Source organism: Passer montanus, unplaced genomic scaffold (assembly GCF_014805655.1).
Source record: "Passer montanus isolate IOZ18808 unplaced genomic scaffold, ASM1480565v1 scaffold170, whole genome shotgun sequence".
NCBI classification, from domain to species: domain Eukaryota; kingdom Metazoa; phylum Chordata; class Aves; order Passeriformes; family Passeridae; genus Passer; species Passer montanus.
This window is the reverse complement of record NW_024364271.1, coordinates 512,657-536,308: the sequence shown is the minus strand read 5'-3', so window position 1 is coordinate 536,308 and position 23,652 is coordinate 512,657. Positions and strand designations below refer to the sequence as shown.

Here is a 23,652-nt window from a genome sequence, read left to right as displayed (position 1 = left end):
GGTATCCAGAAGGCGCTTCCGGGGCGGGGGCGGCGGCCGGAGGTGGTGGCGAGGGCGGCCCCCTCGGCCCCTTCCCCTCCCTCTCCGCCCTCTGCCCGCTTCGCGCCGCGCCGCGTTCCGTAAAACCAGCCCGACACGCCGCCCGGCCCTCCCCGGAGTGCGAGCCCATCGCTGGCTCCTACTTACGGCTGGGGCGGTCCCGCGCCCCGGCGGTGCCCGCCCGTGCCCTCCCGGCTGGGGCCGGACCCGGACCCGCTGCGGGAGCGCCGAGCCAAAGGCAGCCCCGGGCGGGCCGGTGCCAGCGCGCACGGACCCCGCGTTAGCGTTTCAGCTCCTTTCCTTGTCGGAACAGGAAAGAACATCTTGTTCCAGTGTGTAAACAAAGGGAGTTGATGTGCTGCGCTCGTAAAACCGCCGAAGGAGGTTTTCTTTAATTGGATGACCCAGGATTAAGATACGAAATGCGGAGCGAAGGGACTTGGCACACCTTCCTGAGTTGCAGGATATTGTTACGCGGGTTTTTTTTCCCCCTGTGTTTCCTCCTTTCGCCCAGATTTACAAACTGCATTAGGAATATTATCGAAATACATTACGTATTTTTTGTTCGGATTGAAACGAGTTAGAAATTATTCAAGGTTTTCTGTATCCATCTGTTTAATGCAGGCTCTCCCTCCTTTGTCCTCTCAGCAGCACCCGTGTTAGGTCTTGCCTTATTCCTTTGGTAACATAAAACCTTATTTCTCCGTAAATACACAGTTTGGGGGTGTGGGGGGGAAAGATTTACACCAAGCCAACTACCACAGTGTTCAGCCTGTTTTATCAAGGAAATGACCAGGACAGCCCTGAGAACCTTCAACCCCTCAAGGAAACAGAAGAATTTGATAGCATCCCCCAAACACTAAACGAGCGTACTCACATAGTCTGGTGTTTTGCATCTTCCTCCTCATACTTATATTTTAGTGGGAAATGATGCATGGAAGGTAGCACCTTTCCAAATTTCATTAATCACTCCCACTTATATAAAAATACTAAAAATATGAGCAAAACAAAATTCTGTTAAAACAACTGCTTCTAAATTTAGTTTTGATTCCCATCTATATAACATTAAGCAGAGGATTTGAATATGCCTCAGAAATGTACTTGAGAAAAAATGTTGTCGCAGCTGCAATGTTTCAGGCTTGACAGTGAGGTTGTGCAAAAATCTTTACAATCAGCCGGTTGTCGAAACAGGTACATATTCCTTTGTTATTTACTGAATGCTGCCTTTGTCACCTCAGTAACATTTAGAAAGAAAATGCTTGCTGTTACTATCACTTCTCTTGTGGTTTTGACTTCATTTCCACCTTTTTATGTGTGTCCTACTGCAGTTTGTTTGGTTTTTTTTTCTTTGCATTCCCTCACCTTTAATTACTTTGTATTCCAAATCACGCAGGTTTTATACACATCTCATCACCCATGCTAAAAGCCTAAGTCTGTAGTAATTGAGTACTTCATTACAACTGCACTTCATTACAACTGCCTTCGAAATACCTTCATTGTTTTCAGTATTGAAAATACAACAAAACAGAAAAAATGTAGCGACATTTATTAGTCATTGCCATCATAACTGGCTGTTGGAAGACAGAAAGAAATGTTCTGCATTAGTTCCCATCTCTTCATAGGTAGCTGCTTCGCATACATAACATGAACTTCTGTTACGAGACCTCTGGTGTTGCCATGGTGGTGTTGGACAGAAAAGGACACTGTAGGGAAAAAAAGTTCAGTGAGCCCCTAAAGCTAATCTGACTTTGTGGATTTTTTGGTTGGTTTCCTTGGTTTCTAATATTGTCTGAGGCAGTCAGGATTTGACTTCCTTTTGGTATTTCTGTGGACCCCTGGAGTAATCTTTTTATTTATATTACAATGGTTAAATGACAGTGCCATGCTGTCATTTAATTTATTTGCATCATTCTTATGCAATCCAGGTGCTCCTAAGTCATGGAATAGTTTGAACTGGAAGGGACCTTAAAGATAATCTAACTCCAACCACTCTGCCATGGGCAGGGACATCTCCCACTAGACCAGGTTGCTCAATGCCCCATCCAACCTGCCCTTGAAAGTTCCTTCTGTTCTTCACATGAATATGGTTGGGAATCATATAGTGACAGTTACGGGCACTGCCTTTGCTGGAGAAAGAAAACCTATTATGCTGTTTGCTGTATTGGAGGACCCACTGGAGAGTACCCACCAGAGCAGAGAGCTGGGGGGTACTCTCTATGTTTCATGATGGGATAAAAAAAAAGGAATCTATACTCCTGAAATAGATTTTTTTTTTCTGCAATAAATGTTGTAGATGAATCCTGTAAAGTTTGCCAGCATGCACAGAAACCACATAGCTCAACAGAGCAGTACACTTCTGCTTTAAGAGAGTTAAAGTCTTGTGTAAGTCTAGAAGTACAGCAGAAAAAGGTCAAGTTCATCTTATGAAAGAAGACATTTGCTATTGATTGTAGATACTGTTTACTTCATGAGTTGAACCTGGCACTACAGGAGATCGTAACTGTTGCTTCTCTAACTGAATTGGCAATAGGAGAATTGAGAAATCGTGAACTGCCTTCAAACTGCAACCATTGGAACTATGGCTAAAAACTCAGTATCTATAACATGTATAAATGTGTATATGTATGTCTGTGTGTGTGTGTAAATATTTAGAGTATTGTAAACCAGATTGGATAGCCTGCAAAGACTGCAGAAAGATGTCACATTAAAACACATAATGAATTTTTACCTAAGCAATATTTATGTGGTGTTACAGTACCAGATGTTACTCGTTTGACCATGAATGGAACTAGTTGTTTATTATGGATGTATTTGTATCCAGTTACATTTTCTTGCATCCATAGAATGGTCAAGTGATACCAAGATAACACTGGAGGCTGATTTCTTAGCTGCAGTAATGCATACCCAGTGAATGCATTTACCTGAACTGCTATAGTTTTAGGATTGACATTATCTAGTAAGCCACCTGAAGAACATTATTCTTATTTCCTGCATAGAAAAATTACTTTTGACGTCTACTGCCAATTTTTATTCCTGTGTACAGTAATACTCCTGTTAAGCAGAAATCTGTGACCTCCACTTCTTATGCAAGTGTTTATATATATAAATATGCATTGCTTCAATACACTGAAACACTGTTTCAATACAAATTACAGTTTCAGTTCTTACAAAAGAACTAGTATCAGCTGTTACACAAAAATGCCATATGTGTGCAGAATGATTTATTCACAGCATGACAATTCAATCTAGTGTGCCACTTCTACAATGGAAATTATATTCTCTACAATTGAGCAAGAGATGCTGAGTTACAAGATAATTAAGAAAATATACCAGATGATACTAATGGAGTCACTGCATTTCCTAAATTAGTGTTAGCACAGTGGTGACAAAAAGAAAACCATAAAATACGGGTTTGTATGGACTTAGAGGAAGCCATTGGGATTGACAGTTGACAGTTAACCATTTACAGATACTGGTGTCATAGTTGTAAGAGTGTGTTTTATACTCTTGATTTAAAGAATAGCTATTGCCATTCCAGACAGTTTGTGCTTCACAGCACTTATTACAGTTAATGGAACTTTTCTCTTTTAATCATATGCCATATGGACCTGAATCAACATCCCAAGTTTTTCAAATATGTTACTAAGTCATAATAACAAGCTCAGAATCTAGTATTATCAGGATGATGTTGATGTATTTGGAAAGTCTCCTGAAGTTGATGAAAAAAAACATATCCTATCGTGTATACTTGATACAGGAGGGTGAAAGTTAAATTTTATTAAATATTAACTTACATGCACAGAGTATTATTTTCTTGAGCATGCCATTTCTTCTTTGAGATTGGTAGAGGTCATGGAATATGTGGAAGAGCTCACTCTTCCCCCACTTCCCAGCAAAAAAAAAAGAGAAAAATTGCAACCGTATTTTTCAGTTCAGTTTGTATGTGGAAGAGCTCACTCTTCCCCCACTTCCCAGAAAAAAAAAAGAGAAAAATTGCAACCATATTTTTCAGTTCCGTTTGTGTTTTTCAAATCAAAGTGCACATTATTTAGGTCCAACTAAGGTATGTACATTTATTCCTAACTGTAATACATGAGGACTATTAGAAACAGTGCACTGTAAAATTTAAAGTTTGCCTGAGACCTATCTCATCTTAGCAAATTTTCAAATAATGAAAGTTTGACTGTAAATTATGAGGATTTATTCTATTTGCTTTAGAGTTCACCACAATTGTCATTACTTTTGTCTCAGACCAAGAATGGCCAAATACTATAAATGTAGGGTTATTTCCTTTTCTCCCTCCTATCACTCTCCAGCAGGCAGATAAACACTCATGTCTTTTTTATGGCCCTGCAGCTGATCTAATAAATGTGGTCGTAGCTAAGCTGTGGTCCACTTGCCCTCCCAACATGTGAGAAATGATACACCCAGCAGAGAGAGCTTCCCAAGCAGTCACCTTCCAAACTACCTCCAGGCAGCACCTCCCTTGGCCATGCTGGCCGTCATTTTTCGTACTATGGATACGGAACCGGCCTTTCCCAAATCCATAGGGACAATTTCTATGATCATTTCTCACATGTTGGGAGGGCAAAGTGGACCAGGTGTGTACTTGGTCCAGTAGAGAGACCAAGTACAGAGAGAGCTTCCAGCAGAGAGAGCTTCCCAAGCAGTCACCTTCCAAACTACCTCCAGGCAGCACCTCCCTTGGCCATGCTGGCCGTCATTTTTCGTACTATGGATACGGAACCGGCCTTTCCCAAATCCATAGGGACAATTTCTATGAGAAGACTGTTGTCTTTGAATGATGAACAGTTTACAAGATGCCATAAAAATGTTGGAAAGAAAATATTTCTTTGTACATACACAACAGAAGAGTAGAGAACCTGCCTCTGAGGCATTGCAGCCCAACTGCATATAGATCACACCTCCTGGTAGTTCTGTAAACCTCAGAGGAAAAGGAAATGTCTGCAGATGGCTCACAAGATTACTTTCATTTTTATATGACACAGTTTAGTCAAATCAAAACCAGAGCAGCTGATAGTTTATCTCATCTGCTCTTTTTTAGATGCTTATCTAGTTGATTATATGGAAGTTGCTGCATGGATTATAAATATGCAATTACAAGAGAAAAAAAATTAAAACTGTTTACTCATAGTGTCTGATTTAACAGAAATTACATATCTTCCTATCTAGAAAAAGATTCCAGAATTCCAAATGTATGGATGCTATTCTAATACCATATTTCAACCATATTTCATACAGACTGAACTTCACCTACAAGATACACACATGATGAAATATCATCTCAAGTTATATAGAATTTCAAGGAATTGTGAAGGTGTCCCAGAGGATTTAAAATTTGTACAACATGCTTGTGGTAAGTCTCAAGTCGTCCCAACAAACCAATGATTGCAGGACAAGTACTGGTATCCAGAACCTGATATGAAGGACTGAAGTTTAATACTAAAACTTTTACCAAAATTAAGACAAGTGACTCATGCAGTACCCTTACAGCCCACCCCTTACAATTTTTTTTTTCTGTGAATAACTGATATCACAGTCAATTTTGGCAATCACATATTTTTTTGGCAATTATTCCAGCTGTCTAGCTATCTTTCTGTAATAGGCAACCATAAGATGACCCAACAGAGTATTTACATTGTGTGACATCTGCTGCTACATTTGCTTTCTGATCTGTTTTCACCCACAATTGAAAGCTGTAAGAATTAGTACTATTTAACTTCTTACAATGATTTTTTTTTCTGAGAATATATATAAAATATCATCAGGTAAATCATCATTTATGGTAAAGCTGATGAGGAACTAGAATTTTAAAAAAGAATTGACAGATGACCTAAAAAAGTACCAAAAAAATCAAACAAAACAAAACAAAAAAGTAACAAACAAACAAAACCTCCCAAACAAACCAAAACTAAAACAAACAAACAAAAAAACTTTGAAGACCTTCTCAATGGACTAATTGCAAATTTAAGGAGTAACATGCCATACATGTAATCACATAAATAATTTCCTAAACTGATGCCTGGAGACCTACACACATTGAACCAAATGTTACTATGTTGAGATTCAGAGACAAAACACACAGTCCAACATCATGAAAAGTAATCAAGATCATGGTTGTACTACAGATGTGCAATTTAAATTTGCCTTTGTAAGTTCAAAAGCCTGGAATCCTGTGAAAAGACATTCAGAATATTAATTGTCTCTCTAGCTTGTTGGGGGAAAGGACTACATACATATAAGCTTTCTTGTGGATAAGTACACACCTGCTTGCACCTGCTTGCCAAGGGCAACTTGGAAATGTCTTAAATTGTTTGTGCATAATGGATTGCTTTCCCTTACCTTCTTTGCATTGCAATATAAATGAACAACACAGTCTGCTCAGCCTTCTGCTATTTGCAGTATCTACCTACATGCATCTGCAACTTTTAGACAATAACAAAAATAGAAGAGAAATAAAATATTAGTTTATTAACACCACAGGCTTCTTAAAAAGGAGAATGGGGTTGATGCAGTGCTGGCAGAGGGCATTTCTCAGGTGCATTGATGGGAAAAAGCAACTTCAGTCTAGGGAATCCTTTTTTAGTGTTTAGTTGAGGCTCTTGCTGCAGAAGTGATAGTGGGTTTTCTCTTTTGCTGCTCCTTTATGGCTGTGAAAACCACCATCAGCTATACCACATATCATATGATGCTTCAGCACAGATCAATAACCAAATCTGATCTAGATATATGATATTATATTTCTCTATTTGAGCTGTGCCAGTTCTGCAGGAAGAACAACATATTCTCTCCTGAAGTTAGCAGACAAATCTGTGAATGCTTGGAACAAAGAATGACATCGAGGTGCTGGAGCGTGTCCAGGGAAGGGCAACCAAGTTTGTGAAGGATCTGGAGAGTAAGTCCTATGAATGGGCTGAGGGAGCTGGGGAAGTTTAACCTGGAGAAAAGTAGGCTTGGGGAGACCTTATCACTCTGTATAACCACCTGAAAGGAGGTTGTAGCGAGGTGGGGATTGATCTCCTCCCTGAGTCACCTAGTGACAAGACAAGAAGACGTGTCATCAAGCTGCAGTGGGGAAGGTTCAGGTTGGACATTAGGAAGAATTTCTTCATGGAAAAGTTGTTAAGCATTGGAAAGGGCTGCTCAGGGAAGTGGTGAAGTCACCATCACTAGAAGTGTTTGAGAAACCTCTGGACACAGCACTCAGTGCTGTGGTTTAGTCGGCATGGTCGTGTTTGGTGAAGGGCTGTGTCTGATGAAGGTCTTGAAAGTCTTTTCCTATCTTGATGATTCTGTGATTCTGTAATTCTGCTGATTGAGGCCACAGCTCTGCAAGACACCCCATTCACACCACTACTTCCAGTCCCAGTGCCATTTTACATATTGGCTTATATTGGCAATTTAAGTATCATATAATAGAAGCCAAATAATGACCAATAACATAGTTATTAAAATGACGATGTTTTCTTTATTAAGCATAAAAAGGTATGTGTTAGAAATTTGCAGCGGAGACTGGTCCTTGGGAGTGTGAGTGTAATGTGGTAACTACATCAGATATTAGTTTTTAGGCATCATAACAGCAAAAGTATATATGTATATATCTATATGTATAAGTGAACTTATGCACATTTGACTTATATACTCTTTTTAAACTGTTAATAAATAATAAGTTTAAACATTCTAAAAATATCACACAAGAAGCCAAGACTTACAAACATGCTAGTTAGAGCTATGAGGTTAAAATTTTTATGTCAGTTTTCAGTACTTGGTTTCTTCAATCATCTTTCTGTTTTTGTTCTCAGCTACTCTCTGCTATATCTCAAAAAAACTTATGCCCATGCTTACACAATTCTATTCCTTTGAGCCATCAATTTTCTCTACTCCAGCCATTCAACCAGAGATCACATAGACCTTAAAGAAATTAAGAAGATAAGTATTTGATGCCACCTTTTTCCTTCTGTAAGAAAGAATTTACCACTATAGTTAAGAAGTAAAACTTTCATTTCTATTCATATATACAGTTCATCATGTTCATTATAGAAAAAAAAATTAAATTAAAATATGATGTCAATACTGAGCGTATGACACATCACAGTTTAGTTGGCATGTATTTGCCCACCCAGTGATATTTCAAAGTTTAAAGGAAGGTGAAGTCTGAATCCCTTTTTATTCCCAGTTCTATACCTTTTTTTTGATTTGAAATATGTGAGTAGCCCACTGAAGTTCATGAGGCTAGCTGTGTTAAGGAAATATTTAAACACTAGTAGAATCAGGCTCCCAGCATGGCAACATGTAATATGTGCACTGGAAGCTATTTGGCTGGAATGTAGAGGGCACATAAAGAGACACATGCCTATAATGTCTGGATCTGCTGTTTCATTGTAAATTCTTGAAAAATCAAAAGTGAGTGTAGCACTTTCTTACTATGCCTAGTAGATCTTGTACTAAGATACAAAAATAACTTACAGAAATTAATATTTTAATTATCTATTTTCCAGATTTTTAAAGTAATCTTTTAAATATGTGAGTTTATGAAGTTAAGAAAGTTAATTTTAAGCAACCATTTACAATTAATTAAACACAGACACAGATGATTTTGTATGTTCTTCTAAAAGAGTTAACACCTATGGATGTACATTGTCATTACTGCACGTTGACTGCATAACTAACACTGAGTTTTGTGTGGCCCTTGTGAAGTTTGTGGACAGGAAACCCTATCAAAAATTATGTAACTTACTGGAAAGCTAATTTAAAAAATGTAAGGATTTGCATGGCAAATGACTCTTTTTAGAGCCTGAGGCTAGGGCAGGGACAGGAAGTAAAGGTTACAAGGTGGATTATAAGTGTGTGTGCAATTCATAATGAAGGTTTGTGGACTGTGAGCTTTTTAGATCAATCACTTCAAATAGCTGCCTTTTGAGTTACACTCAACAATTATAAGGGGGAAAACCTGTAAGGAAGTTACTTGGGGAAATGAAAGAATCTAACACATATTTTTAACAGGAGACTATAATTTCTGATAGCTGCCTTTATAGCTGACTTGGTTTCTCTCTACTCAATTTGCATTTAAGAGATGATTAAAATAACCTTATAATTTGCTGTATTCATCCTGCTACAACTTATGAAAAATGAAAGAAAATAGTTATGCATAATTACTAAGAGTGTTTGCAAAAGAATAATATTCTGCATTCATAGCATTTACCCTGCCTTTATAAAGGCCAGCCATTTGCATGCATTAAAAATAAGACTTTTTATAAAAAAGGAGAAGTTGCCTTTATTTGATTTGAAAGATCTAAATTTGTTATTTATAAACAAGCAAGGTAACTGGTACAAGGAGTGCATTACAAGCAGTTTTTCAGGTCATATGACAATGTTCTATATTAATAAGCATTGTGGGAATAATACATCACTTATGCCTGTTATAATGATATTTTAGGTAGGTAAATTAGAGCATTACAGCTCAGCAGCAAAAGGCCTACTGTAAAATTTCCTTACACAACATATGCTAAATTCTTAGATGCAAATTTGCCATTGAGGAAAGGGCCAGCTCACAGCCTATGCATCATTTACATGATGCATGACAGTCTACGTTACCAATTATGCAGGAGCCCACTGCAGTAAAAATACCGAGATGTGTTTTTAATCTTCCACGTTACAGAGATCACTGGTATTTTTCATTTGATTGATGCTCACTAAGCAGCCCAACCAGTTCAACTGCAAACACATCCTATCCCTAGTGAATGTGTCCTAGCAATTTCAAGGGAAAATTGTTCATTTTTAGTTTTCCACACCAGGATTAGTCCAAGGTTACTAAGATGTATACAGTGCTATTCCTCTAATTAACTGTTTCGAAGACCAGTTCTGTAAACATTTACATGGAGGATTCATTTCATGCATCCATGAGGTGATCCTAAGAAATATTTCTCATGCTTACAAGCCAAGAAAAGGCTGAGATGCCTGAGATTAGGCTCAGGCATGAATCTCTTAATCCAAAATCACAAACCCCAACACTTTTCCCCTAGATTTTCTTTGCTTGGAAATGTACAAGTCCCAGGGAGCCTCCCTGTTGAGCTGCCCATTCCATGCATTCTTGATACCACACTGCTTCTGTGTGTGTCTCCTGTAAGCAGCCAGGCAAGGCACCTGAAACTCTACCTTAAAGGTAGCAAGCAGTGTGTGATGGGGCATCTGGTTACATTTAGTGATTTACTGAAAGAAAACAGCCTACTTGTAATCAAAGAATTTAGTAAGGCACCTAATACTCCATCTCTGATTCTGAAAAATAGGAAGGTATTCTCTTATTTACTTACTTTAATACTGTAGTTATACTTTCTTAAAGAATGAATAAGCTAGCTAAAATATACAGATTTTCTTTCATAAGATCAAGTTTCACATAAAATTACTCTAGCTTTACTTTTGTGGTTATCCATATGTTATTAAAACATTCTTTTCCTTTGGCATTTCTTCTGTGGGGAAGAGGTTGGAACAAGAGTTTCAGGTTCCAGAATAAATGCAGGATGGTTATTCTGGTCTGAACAAGCAAAACTGTGGTTGACATAGTCAGGACTGCAAACCAGATTTGGTTTAAAAAGTATCATATGTGAAATCCTACATGGCACAGAAGAAAAAAAATATGTTCAAATTGAGATGCTGCACTATTGCAGAAATTCTACATTTGAATCCTGGCTCTGCTCTTTCTTTCAGTCCCTGGAAGTCAGTTACTTTTTCTCTACCATAGTTCTCCAACTTGAACTAAAGATATTAATATTTATTTTTTTCCTCCATTTGTCTTCCTTGCTTATTCAAATTGAAAGCTTGTCTGAACAGGGACTGAAATTCTCTTGGTATGTATACATCATGCATTAAAAAAGAAACCTGATCTTGGTTTGGTCTCTCAGGCTACTGTATGAAAGAATGTGTATATTTCTATATATATGTTAAGGTAAGTTGTATGATATTTTAAAAAAAAATTTCCAATGAAAAATTAATGTCTCACTTTTTTTCCATGAAGATTTCTAGGGAATGTCAAAAGTTGAAATGTTGCATGAGAGCAGTCCAGTCTGTGGACTGAGGGGGGGAAAATTGTCAGCTGGCCAATAAGAGCAGTTTTCTGGATATTTTGTGCAAATAGAACTTCACAAAGATATGAACCAGAAATAATTTTATCAGACTGCAAAACTGAATGAATTTGGCAGTTCTGTACAAAGGAGTTTTCAGCACAGATGCTAACATAAGAATAAATTATGTACTAGTGGCTGTTTATAATTTCTAAGGACAATTTTCTTCCCCTGTTTATTTTTAAGTAAGAAATAATAATTGTATGCTTGGATTTTTTTCTTTTCTAGTAATTCCATTTTCTGAAGAGTTTGAGGCTCTGAGAATGGTGAGATAAATTGTCATATCTATGTTCACTTTCAAAAGGTTCCTTAAACTCAAATCTCCTCAGGTTTTGCAATTTCATGACTGAAAACCACTATACCAAACATCATGAAACACTGTCAAAAGGTTTAAATTCACTTGAAATTGCTCAGGTTTAAATTGAAGAAAATTACTTTTCAAAAATTACTCTTTACTGCTTAAAATATGAGCTACTGGATAAAAATTCAGCCATGGATTCTCATACTTTCACTACCAGAAACTGTGGAGTCAACATGGTTTGCCTTACTTCTGTAACTCCTATGCCTCTGCTTTCCAATATTAAGACTGCACAAGCTGTGGTAATGATTAGGTCTACATTATTTTTATGTGATTCCAACACTATTCCAACAACACTATTCCCGCTGTTTGTTTTGTCCCCAAGTAAATATGTGCACTTTTACTATGCAAAGAAATGGAGGGTTTTTTTCATCTGCAGAGAGCATGAAAAGGTAAGAAACACTTGCCAGATTAAATATTTCTTTTGTGACTAAAGAGAAAGGCATAAAAATAATTATATGTGAAATGTAATGTATTGACTCTTTTAGTTACCACTCTTCTATTTTTCTCCCAGATTGTTATTCTTTTAAAATGCAAAATCTCAATGTTCTTCGAACACTGGCAGTAGTGTTCTATCTTCTACATCTGGGGATTTCAGGTTACAGAATATTATTCCATCTAAAACTTGACCTTTATTCCTAAATGCCAGATTTCAATAGCTTTATGGAATTCAGTAATCCACAAAGTATATTTGTTCCATACAAACAGTCTCAGTGTGTCCCATAATTGGTTGATTAAAAATGTAGAAAGATTGAGATGCAGCTAGTTTGGATTACTTATGATATTTGTATTTGTGGTGCTTTGACCCTGGTTGGGTGCCAGGTGCCCACCAAAGCTGCTCTATCCCTCACCTCCTCAGACAAGGGAAGGAAAATACAACAAAAGGTTCATGGGTTGTGGAAAGAACAGGGAGAGATCACTCATCAGTTACTGTCACAGGCAAAACAGACTCAACTTGAAGAAATTAGTTTAATTTATTAGCTAACAAATCAGAGTAGGAAAACAAGAAATAAACCCAAATCTTAGAACACCTTCCCACTGTCCCTCCCTTATCTGCAGGCTTGACTTCACTCATGATTTTCATTACCTCCTTCCCTGCAGAGTCACAGGGGGAGCAGGGAATGGGGGCTACAGTCAGTTCATCACCCTCTGTCTCTGCCACTCCTCCCTCCTCAGGGGGAGGACTCCTCACCCTCTTCCCCTGCTCCAACATGGACCCCTCCCATGGGGGACAGTCCTTCTCCAGTGTACATTCTTCATGAGCTGTCAAGTCCTGCCAGTGAACCTGCTCCAGCATGGACTTCCCATGGCATCACAGCCTCCTTTGGTTGTCCGCCTGCTCCAGCACAGGATCCTCTGTGGGCTGCAGGTGGATCTTTGCATCCCTGTGATCTTCCATGGGCTGCAGGGACACAGCTGCCTCACTGTGGGATGCACCACGGGCTATAGGGATTCTCAGCTCCGGTGCCTGGAGCATCTCCTCCCACTTCTTCTGCACTGACCTTGGTGTGTGCAGAGTTGTTCCTTTCACATATTCTCATCTCATATCTCCCTCTTACTGCAAATTAACAGGTTTTTTCTCCCATTCTTAACTCTGGTATCCCTGAGGTGCTGTCACCATCAGTGATGCATTTGGCTTTGGCCTGCAGTGGGTCTGTCCTGGAGCTGGGTGGCACTGGCTCTCTAGGACATGGGGAAAGCTTTTAGCAGTGTGTCATAGAAACCACCCCTGCAGCTTCCTGCTACCAAAATCTGGCCACACAAGCTCAATACAGTGCTTCAAACAGTTTCCTTGCATTTTGTTTGGAAACTGATACTTTGTTCTTCCAAATAAATAATTCAGAAAATGTACTACATTTTGTAACTCAGGAATGAAAGTCAATACTATTCATAGTGCTGTTGACATGCCTTCTAGTAATTTATGGAATAATTATGACCATATTTGGGATATATCTGTTCCCTACATTTTGATTTGTCCTCCTCCAATACATGTTGACAATGTTGTTGTAATTCATGTGTATTGTGCAGACTGAATAAAGACAGGCAATTCGTTCCAGACAAATACATTAAAAATGGAAAACATCTGTTTGGAACTCACTTTCTCCATAAGACCTTTACAGTAGACATTTAGTTAGTAATAAAGGAATTCTGCATTTTTACCCTCTGTTCTTAGTGCATGAGACCGCAAATGATAATTTGTACTGAATCATTATTTGAATCTGTTCAAGCCTCTGAAGAATTCAGATGTTACATGCATGAAGTGCTTTATTTTAGGAAGTGAGTGACAGGCAGCATTGTACATACATGGAAACAAATCTTCAATAGCTTAGCCAAATTTTCTACAAACATCTAGTCTTACCTATCATAATTTTCTCCGATTTTAACTTTCTCAATTTAAAAACCTGCATAAAGATATAAACTTATTTCCCCTTTAGTGGTGATAATTCTCCTTGTGATTGCATTTTGCAAGGGTTTTAATCTTTAAAAAGTGTCAGTCATGTTGAAAGAGACAAAATATTTCAAAGAACAACACAACACAAACTTTCAACTGACCTTAGTGGAAATTTAAAAATGGGGCATTGGACTCAAGAGAAGAAAATTAGTAGGAATGTTACCATTGACTTCATGAGATCAGGAATTTTCCAGCCCCCACCATATAACCTGGGAATCTTGATTTTACAAATGTTATTGAAATTCATGTTTCCATAATACATAGCTCATGGGCATCATTCCATAAGCCTTAGAATTTCCAAGGGTAGCAATACTGACAAGTAAAAAGCACAACTAATACTTGTCAGCACCTGTAACATTCTATAAACCTACATTCGTGTTGTGTTTCATTATGATCTAAAAACAGAGTTTAATCAGCAGGGGCATGGCTACTCACATCATGAAAACAACTAGTTCTAGACTAACAGATTTGTCATGTTCACTGAACAGAGTAACTGAAAATATAATTAAAATATCACTGTTGGTTTTATTGAGAGTAATCAACTTAATTAACAAACTCTTTTGTTTAAATTGGCTATTTTCTTTAGGAGACCATCAATAATTTATTCAAACAAATTCCTCATTAAAATTAAGTATTAATTATTAAGTTACTGTTTCATAATGGTACTATAAAAATGCAGATCATTTGCAGATAAAGATTGGCATTTTTAATTGTTTTTGTGCACTACTCATTTTCTTTCATCATAAATGAATACTGGCTTACCTTCAGTTATTAACAAGAGTATTCCAATAATATTAGAACATTTAAAAACCTTGACTATTGTTAAAATGTATCTTGTCACAGTTACCTGGTTATTTACAGAATTAAGAAAATAATCAGTGTCTGATTGTTGGTTAAATCCTCAGCTCAGATAAAACTTATATAAAAGAATGAGAGACTACTTCATAGTTACATACCATTTGACAAATAGAACTTTTACTAAATCTGGCAGGATAGAGAATATTAACTAATTTTACCATAAGTATTTAACATAATTATGTGTTAGGAAGTGTTTCTATTTCTTTTTGTCTTCAGTTAGAACTTTTTCTTATGGAAAACCATAGGAGAGACTTTCTAATTTGGGACAGTGATCGCTATTTTAATGTAACAGAAATGTAGGCAGTACAGAAACATATCTGCACTTCATACATCCAATATAGAAATACATAAATTTTCTGTACCAGTGAATATTTTAGATTGCTTCCATATATATAGCAGCTCTAAAAATTAGCAGGGACAGTGTTATTAACAGCAGCCTTTTTAAGAAACAAATTGAAGAACAAATATTACTAGTAAATTACAAGACCTACAAATGAAGATGTGACAGGTAATGCATTTCTTTCTGAATGCTCATGTAACCAGTAGAGCATTACTTTGTGTAGATATTGTTTTTGTAGACTGTAACAATATTATAGAAGAGCTTTTCAGAGAAATGAAAAGATAAATTTGGAATGGAATATTTTGGGGATTTAATATCACTTTGGCATTGAAGCAAAGGACGTCTACATCATCAACAGAATATAACTGACTTCATCAAAGGAAAAGGTTTCGATTTGACTTGTATTTTAAATGCCATTTTGCTGGAAATATAAACACTGCATTTGTAGATTCTGATTTAGAGTGACACTCTCTCCCCCTCCTTTACCCTCCCCAATTTACATTTTATTTGAAATGAAAATTTCAGATTTCAGCTGCATTTAGTTTCCCTTTTTATTTCAGATAACTCCTTCAACAGCTAAGGGGTCTTTTCCCAAGACCTTGCTATACTTTCTGTAGACTGAACCTTCAGGAAGCTTCTGAGTTCTCACTTGTGCTTCTACTAAGCAATTAAAAATCCAGATAATAAAACAGTGCATCTTAATGGAATTAAAATTGTAGGTAGACCACTAGAGAGCTTCTGGAAAAAACTATTTCCACTGTCAAAATCCAACTAATATTAGCACTTTCTGAAATATCTTATTTTTTTCAGATAATTCTATTTAACTTGAACTTAACACCTTTTAAATAATCTGTATCTGCTGCAGTATTTTTTAAATGAAAGGTTCTCAGAGGATCTTGCAATGGAATTCTTGTTGAAATACGGGGAAACTACTGCAGTGGTATGTTCAAACTACTGAGGCCGTTTTAATTAATGAAACATTTCTTTCACATCTAATGAGCTCTTCCTTGACAAGTTCACATGGCTTTCTTTTCATCTTTGGAATGAACATATGTTTTTCTTATTTCTGAAAGTATCTAACATGTTTTGCAAGCATTTAAAGTAAGATAGCTAGTTAATAGTTCCCATACTTAGACACACCAATATGAGTAAGGGATCCACTTTTTACTTTCTCTTTTGGTCTTTTATTACATATACTTCTAGACAATTTAGATAGGGACCATTCATGACCATAAAAGTAAAAAAAAAAAATTCTTCTGCTGTTTGTTCACAATGTAACAAAACCTTTTAGAATGCTTTCTCAAAATCCATTGCATATATATTATTTCGTTTTGTGCTCTCACTAGATAATGTACCATGAAAATAGAAATGAATCGCAAAACATGCTTTTATTATTCAGTAATATCTGTGAAGATAATGATGTGAAATAAGAATGCCACTTTCTCCAAGTAAAACAAACATGAAAAGATAACATGCATTTTAGACTTATCTGAAATGTTCAGTAGATTAAAAATTCATTACATTCATTGTAGATTTTCAAAATTCAGAAGAAAGTCTCTTTCATTATTGGATTCCTTAAAACATTTCCTATGAGGGAGATTTTAATAAGAATTCAATCTAAAAAATGTAATTATAGGTCTAAGAGCATCACTGCTGTGAGTGTCTGGACTATTGTCAGTACATGTAATTTAATTATTTGCATTATCTAGGCAGGATGCTGATAGTTAGAAAAGACAATTGCTTTCTCAGAATTCACCAAAGGTGTAAGCTGTTTAATCTACTTTCTTCTTGAAAGCTCATCAAAACTATGAAATTTTGAGACCTAAGAGCTTCTGTGACACAACTTTTGAATGACAGTTCTGACAGGGGAGATGCATATTTGAGTATATCAGTTGCAGTCTAAAGAAACTGAAGACTGTTGTGACAACAATTATTCTTTTTACCTATCCTAAAGTATTTTCCTTAAGCTACATTTAAGATATATTATAAATAATGAAAAATATTATAATTTGCCATATGTAAGAGATAAGATTAAAATTATTGGCAAGACTTCAGCTTCTAGACGGCTTCCAAGTGAATGAACACTTTTTCTTGCCAGGAGCACACTTTGGGAGGCATTTATATTTGCTCTTTATTTCATTGTTAAGTGTATTGTAAATTTTATTTTAAAAAATGGAAAAGCATCTCAAATTTACACCACTGCCTTCTGCTGCTGTTATTATTATATAGTGTATAAATATTGTCATGGTTTAACCCCTGCTGGGAACTAAGTATTCACACAGCCACTCGCTGTGTATAATTATGGTAATCTAAGATATATTCAGGAGCCCCTCCTGGCTCAGTATTATCTTATAGGAGTGCTTAGTTAAGGAAGGGATCCTAGGGAAAAAAAAAATAGAAGGGAAACAATACATATGTTCTTCTGCGTTTATTTTAATGAGGTCCTCTAGGTTAAAATATTTGTTTACAGGATATGCATTCTTTTTGTGTTTGGAGATGTGTGTAAGTTAATTCACACATTAGACTCAACTAAAGCCTGTGGAATGTTTGTCTTTGTCCAGGGTGGGCTTTGTATTCCTTTTCAGATAAAGGTTCATTATCTACATTGTTGCAAAGTAAGAATTTTTAAAAGAAAAATAATGACACTGAATCAATGCAACAGGTAGTGGTTTGCCTAATGGGCAATTCCTAGTGAGGAGTGCTGACATTCATGTATTAATGTACATGTTCTGGATTATGTAAAAACACAGACCCATATTTTATGATTTCTTATACATGGATGTATTTCTTGGGAAGAAATGCTCAGTTGATTTCAATCAATGTTTTGTTTTTTCTTGTTTTTCGAAAATTGATTCATATGTCATTCTTATGTTATTGGTTCAGAATTTTCCAATCCATTACTTACTTTTAAATTAATATAAAGTTAAACATAGTTTTACAAACATTATTATATCCTTCCACACAATGATATATTTCCATATCTATTATTAATGCCTTGGTTGCTGCCCTCTACTTTAAACTACTTCCTGCGTATTGTGCCTGTAAGCCTGTGTTTGTGTGCATCATCTTCACATGCTTCACCTTGTTTTCCTGCTCAGATCTGAGTGGGGAATTTTTCTTTTTAAATTCATGGCAGCAGCTTCTAAGTTATCAACAGCTCTGTCACAAAAATTTTCATCTCTCACCTCATAATGATTGGAAGACAACGTCTCTCTCACTGTACCATGTATTTTGATACCAGATATGATCTTTATCAGCTGTTCAGTGCAATCCTTCTCGATTCAAGTGAGAAATGATTGCTTTAGTGATGGTTTCTTTTTGAGTTGCAGGAATCATAAAGAAATTGGTTACCTAGAAAGAGATTTTTAGGTAACACTGGAATCCCTGCTACAGTCAGAGAATGGAACAGAGACAGCATTTATATATGTAGACAAGCAGACCCTGGAAAAAAAGTACCTGATGGTCACAGAACTTGCATTTTAACACACGACACTTTGCACTTTTGTGACAGGCCATGATAACAATCATGTACAGGGATATTAGTTTAGGCAGCCAGGACAGCATTTTTAAGCATAATATTTGGCTTTCCAGCATTGTCGTAGCTGCAGTATGTTCTGAAGAGTTGCATGAATAATTGAATATTTGCTTTCTCAGTAAAAGTGAAAAATGTATGTGGTGGGAATGAGTCATAAAGAACCAAATTCATGGCCTTTTACACAAGGAGAAAAAAAAATATTATGCTAAATTAAACATATTGTTTGTACTGTAACATAACTTTTTTTTCCCCTGGCAGTTAAAAGAAAAGAAAAGCTTGCAGTCCACATACAGCTGACTTCTGCTATTCAGTAACCCAGTAAATGAAGCAGCCAACCCAGGTGCAAGAAACCAACACCTACTCTTTCTCTGACTTACGTGTACAATTCCTTGAGGGATTAAAACTATGCCTCTCCAAATTTAATTCAAATACTTCAGCATTTCACACAGAATCACAGAATAGTTGAGGTTGGAAGAGACTTCTGGAGGTCATCTGGTCCTACACCCTGCATAATACAGGGGATATTATATACAAAATACATCATTTTTGAGGTCTCTAACTTGTCACAAAATCTTCTCCCCCCAGTTTTCATATGAAGCTCTTATCTGTTGCTAGAGTACTGATCTGAAGTGGTTTGGATTGCATCTGACTAGTTTTTTTCAGTTATGAATGCGATCTGAATAATTGTATCACACCACTATAAAATTTGCAAATCCATTTCACTGAATACTCTATAAGATTCAATTAAAAAAAAAACCTTCAACAACATCTCTGTTTCATGATTTTCCATGAACTTTTATAAAACAGACTCACTGCTTAGTCTTCTCTCCAATAATGCTGCTCCTTTGGGGGCTATTCAAATTTTGCCCCGAAATGTAATTGCAAAAACTGGGAACGGGGCAGTAGTACATCCTGCAGTACATTTAATTTTCTCCCACCCTATATATTACATGATGAGCTTTAAATGTGATACAGGACGAACTTAAAATTTCCTCCATCACCCTAGGAGTTTCTCAAAGTAGCAGAATAGGAAACTCATTATGCTAAATACAATTAATTTTGCACTACTTGATTAGTAGAAAGCAGACATTATGAAGTGAATCTGGGACACAAATTCTGTTTTCCCACGTAAGACAATACTGGATTATTAAAATATTTCATAAAGGCTGAAAACATAAAAACTCTTTAAAAGGAAACCTCAGCATATGGTTATGTTCTTAAAATGTACCTAATGAAAATTGTGCACTGCTAAACAAATTTTCTCCTTGAATCTGCTGAAACATTTGTAGTACATTTAATGAGCAATTGAGGCAGGGTCTCAACTTTATGTGATCCACCTAGCATTGCAGGGTTAGTAGCACTTTCTTGCAGTTTATACATTACCAGAATTTGTGTTATTTATTGTTTTAAGCCATACAAAATTGAAGTCAGTTACACTCCCATGTATGTAATTAAAGCCACAACGTGGACATCTAATAAGTTATTTGTGCTGAAGTATGTAAAGGAAGAATAAAAAGGAAGATAATAAAATCTGCATTATTTTAGCAACACTGGTCCAAGGCAATTTGGGACTGGGCAATTCCACTGCATTTCTTGAGGTGCAGACCAGAGAAGTGGCACAGGAGAAGTGTAAACTCAGGTGCTGAAATTTTGAGTTGTAGATGATTTTAGGCACCTCATTCCAAGTGAAACCACTGAGTTAAGTTCCTAGTTAGCAGCTAGGTGTAGAAATACTGCTATGGATCCTGGCCTGGTGCTTCTGATGTGGCTTAACAACCTTCCAATATTTGGTCTTTCCTCTCCTTCATTATTCAGGAAGATACAGGTTTGTTCTTGTAATTTTTTTTGTCATTTCTCACTTGTGTTGCAGAAGGGAAGACTAAATAAGCAAACCCTGAATTTCAATATCACAATTCCGCATTCAATGCTACGAGCTCAGCTTCTTGCAGCTTTTGTTTGTAGTGTATGCTTTGTGTGTAGGCTGGGAAAAAAGGCACAATTGGTCCCACATTTTCAGATTTTTCTGTTCTGCAACATACACTGTACAAACCATCTGCACTTCCTTTATGGACTGATCAAGCATATATTTTACTGTCCATAACAAAAGGGGGAAAAGCAGGTTCAGAAGAGTCATACAAAGGAGTAAAATAATATATATTTTAGCATATGGTATGCTTTTGTAATATTCTCTATTGTGTCATTTTACATTCTCTGGACTATGAGATAAATCTGCAAAAAATTCACAAAACAGCAACATCTAGTAGATGTTCAGGATTTATTAGTTCTGTTAAAGTCTTAGCTGTTCTTTAATGAGGGTGAAAGGTTATAAGAAAGGTCCAAAGAGACATTCACTGGAAATACTTAGCTGGTAATATGCTAACTAAGAGCTGAGGATCTACATGGGTTTTTAAAATTTTATATATGCTTATAAATCCAAAATTGCAAGATTTTAAAATGTTCCTTAATATACCTGTACATGATTAAAATATTATGTGTTCAGTCCTGCTTCTTTTTAGCAGCTTTTAAAACATAACTTGTAGTGTTTAGCTGCAAGAATAATCTTAATGCTATTCTAAGAAAAAAAAGGCACCAGATAATGCTTTTTATGAGATTAATGAATATATTAATACACTCTTGAAGCTATAGTCCCATTTATTAATAAATTATGTGGCTAACTACAAAGACACTCAAATTCTGGATAAATCTAGTTTTTACTAACACCATATAAAATTTCAAAAGTATCAGTTAGCTGGCAGCTATCTAAATGATTTTTTTCTTAATTTGTTTGTGAAATCTAAAACTAAGGATGACCACAGTACTATTATGATAGCGATCAGAGAATTAGACAACATGTTCTTTGTTTCACAATGGTTACCAAGATCAATAACTACTCCACTAGATCAAACACAGTAATGATGAAACTAGTCATATATTTGTGACTCTTTTGAGTGACTTTTATAGCTTCAAGAGTAGTTTCTTTTTTCCTTGGAAAAGCACAGAAGAAAGCAAAAACTGTATTGCAAAATAAGAAGTGATTAATCAAAATATGAGAAATATGTGCAACAGCTTGGGGATCTGAAGTCCTGAATTTAGCCTGGAAAAGTAAAAATGCAGTATCTATCACCTTTACTTATCTCCTTTCTTCAGTCTTGGCAAAGGTTAAAATTGTAATTTCAAAGCCTATAAAATATCAGAACATGGTATTCATTCTCCTGGTAACTGCTTTCCCACAGTTTTATTGGGTACCAAATATTTTTTTGTTGTTCTCTATAAAAGGCTATTTATTTTGAGATATTTACCACAATACAACATTCTTGGAGAGGTGAGTGTGGTTTTGACTGCTTTTCAAGTTGCCTCTCTATCTACTAGGAGGAGCTGGCATTGGAAACACCATTGTTAGAACTGGCTTTGAAGTTGGTGTCTGTTTTATAGGCTCCTTTGTTCAGTGATACTTGCTGCAAATGCTGAACCTACAGCATAGTACAAGGGATTAATGGTGGCACTGGCCCATGTCCCTGATGCAGCCTCTCAGAAGGATGAAGGAAGCTGATATAGCCATCCTTTCCAGATGATGTCATAACAGCTGTCACAATAGCACTTAGATTTCCTTTGTAGCATGACATGTATGTTTACTAAAAATCATTTTAGTTGCAATAACACATCTATAATTTTTTTAATCCTTTTGATAAGTAAATGGGTATGATAGTAGTAGTACATAGAAAGTGGGCAATATTCCTTGATGTTTGTGAACCATTTGTTTCTGGTATTTCAGCAGTCACCCAGATGTTGCCACGACAACAGAATGCAGATATAGTTAGTCTTCATATTATATATATATATATATATGTAGAGAGGGAGAGAGAGATTTAATAAACTGGAGACTTTAAAAGTCACTCCTGTTGTGTGATTACTTTAGAAGTACCACATCTTGTCTTCACCGAGATTATACTGAGGGAGTAAAGTGAAGTTAAAGACTTCATCACGCCTCTGTCTTTTTTCTCGTTCTCATACAGGATAAGGTCAAATATATTAGAATTCACATAAAGTCTACACAAAGAAGTGATGATAAGGACACAGAATACATGAAAAAGTGATTTTTGGATGTTTGGACTGTCCCCTAAATGTAATTTTCTGGTACAGTATAAGGTGTTGAAAGTGGAAGCAAAGGGCAATCTAGGAGTAAATACAAGTGAGGAACCTTTTGCCTATTCCTTTAACTTAATTTTAATCTCTCTTTAAAGTAGACGAGAACTATGGAAAGCTGAGCATATACTTCTCATGAGGGAACCAGATTTAATTAAGAGCGCTATTTGAGCCCTCCATGAGTCCTAGTCTCTTCTTAAATTTGTGCAAAAAGGCTTTTTACATCATGCAATAATTTCCAGGACTGTTTTTTTAATAATCAGGACTGGTAGCAACCATGGGAACTGCTCTGGAGCACATTTATTAGTAACTAAGAATGTGTATATGAAAGAATTAAAAAGGCAAGGATTGATTTTATTCTCTAAAATATTAGTTCCCAAATTTTGGATCATGGAGTACTGTTTACCATTATAAATTTTCACTGCACAATCAATCTCAGCAGTAAAGTTCTAACTGGAAACATTAAAAATCAAGGTGATTTCAGGGCATTGGAAAGAATTGATCAGGCAGAAGTGGGCATGGAGCATGTTGAAAATTTCCTCAGATGTGAGGATGGTTTGGGTTGGAAGGGACCTTAAAAATCATCCAGCTCCACCCCCACTGCCATGGCCAGGGGCACCTTCCACAAGGCCAGGTTTCTCAGAGCACCATCCAACCTGGACTTGAACACTGCCAGGGAGGGGCTCCTGGGTGCTGTGCCTGTAGGCTTGACTGAGTGCTTCATCAGAATGCAGCCTGAGCAGAAATTCCTTCTTCTTTTTCTATACTGATCACATTGACATGTACGTT

The 23,652-nt window shown here is 36.5% G+C and overlaps 1 protein-coding gene across 1 annotated transcript in view; it reads right to left on the bottom strand.

The window, feature by feature from the left end:
* The window catches only part of ASXL3 (ASXL transcriptional regulator 3), a 283,448-nt gene that overhangs the window by 126,178 nt on the left and 133,618 nt on the right, over window positions 1-23,652 (bottom strand). Inside the window, exon 2 of the mRNA XM_039704252.1 lies at window positions 187-339. Within this exon, the coding sequence (XP_039560186.1) occupies window positions 187-339 (153 nt within the window). The remainder of the gene's footprint in view (window positions 1-186; window positions 340-23,652) is intronic.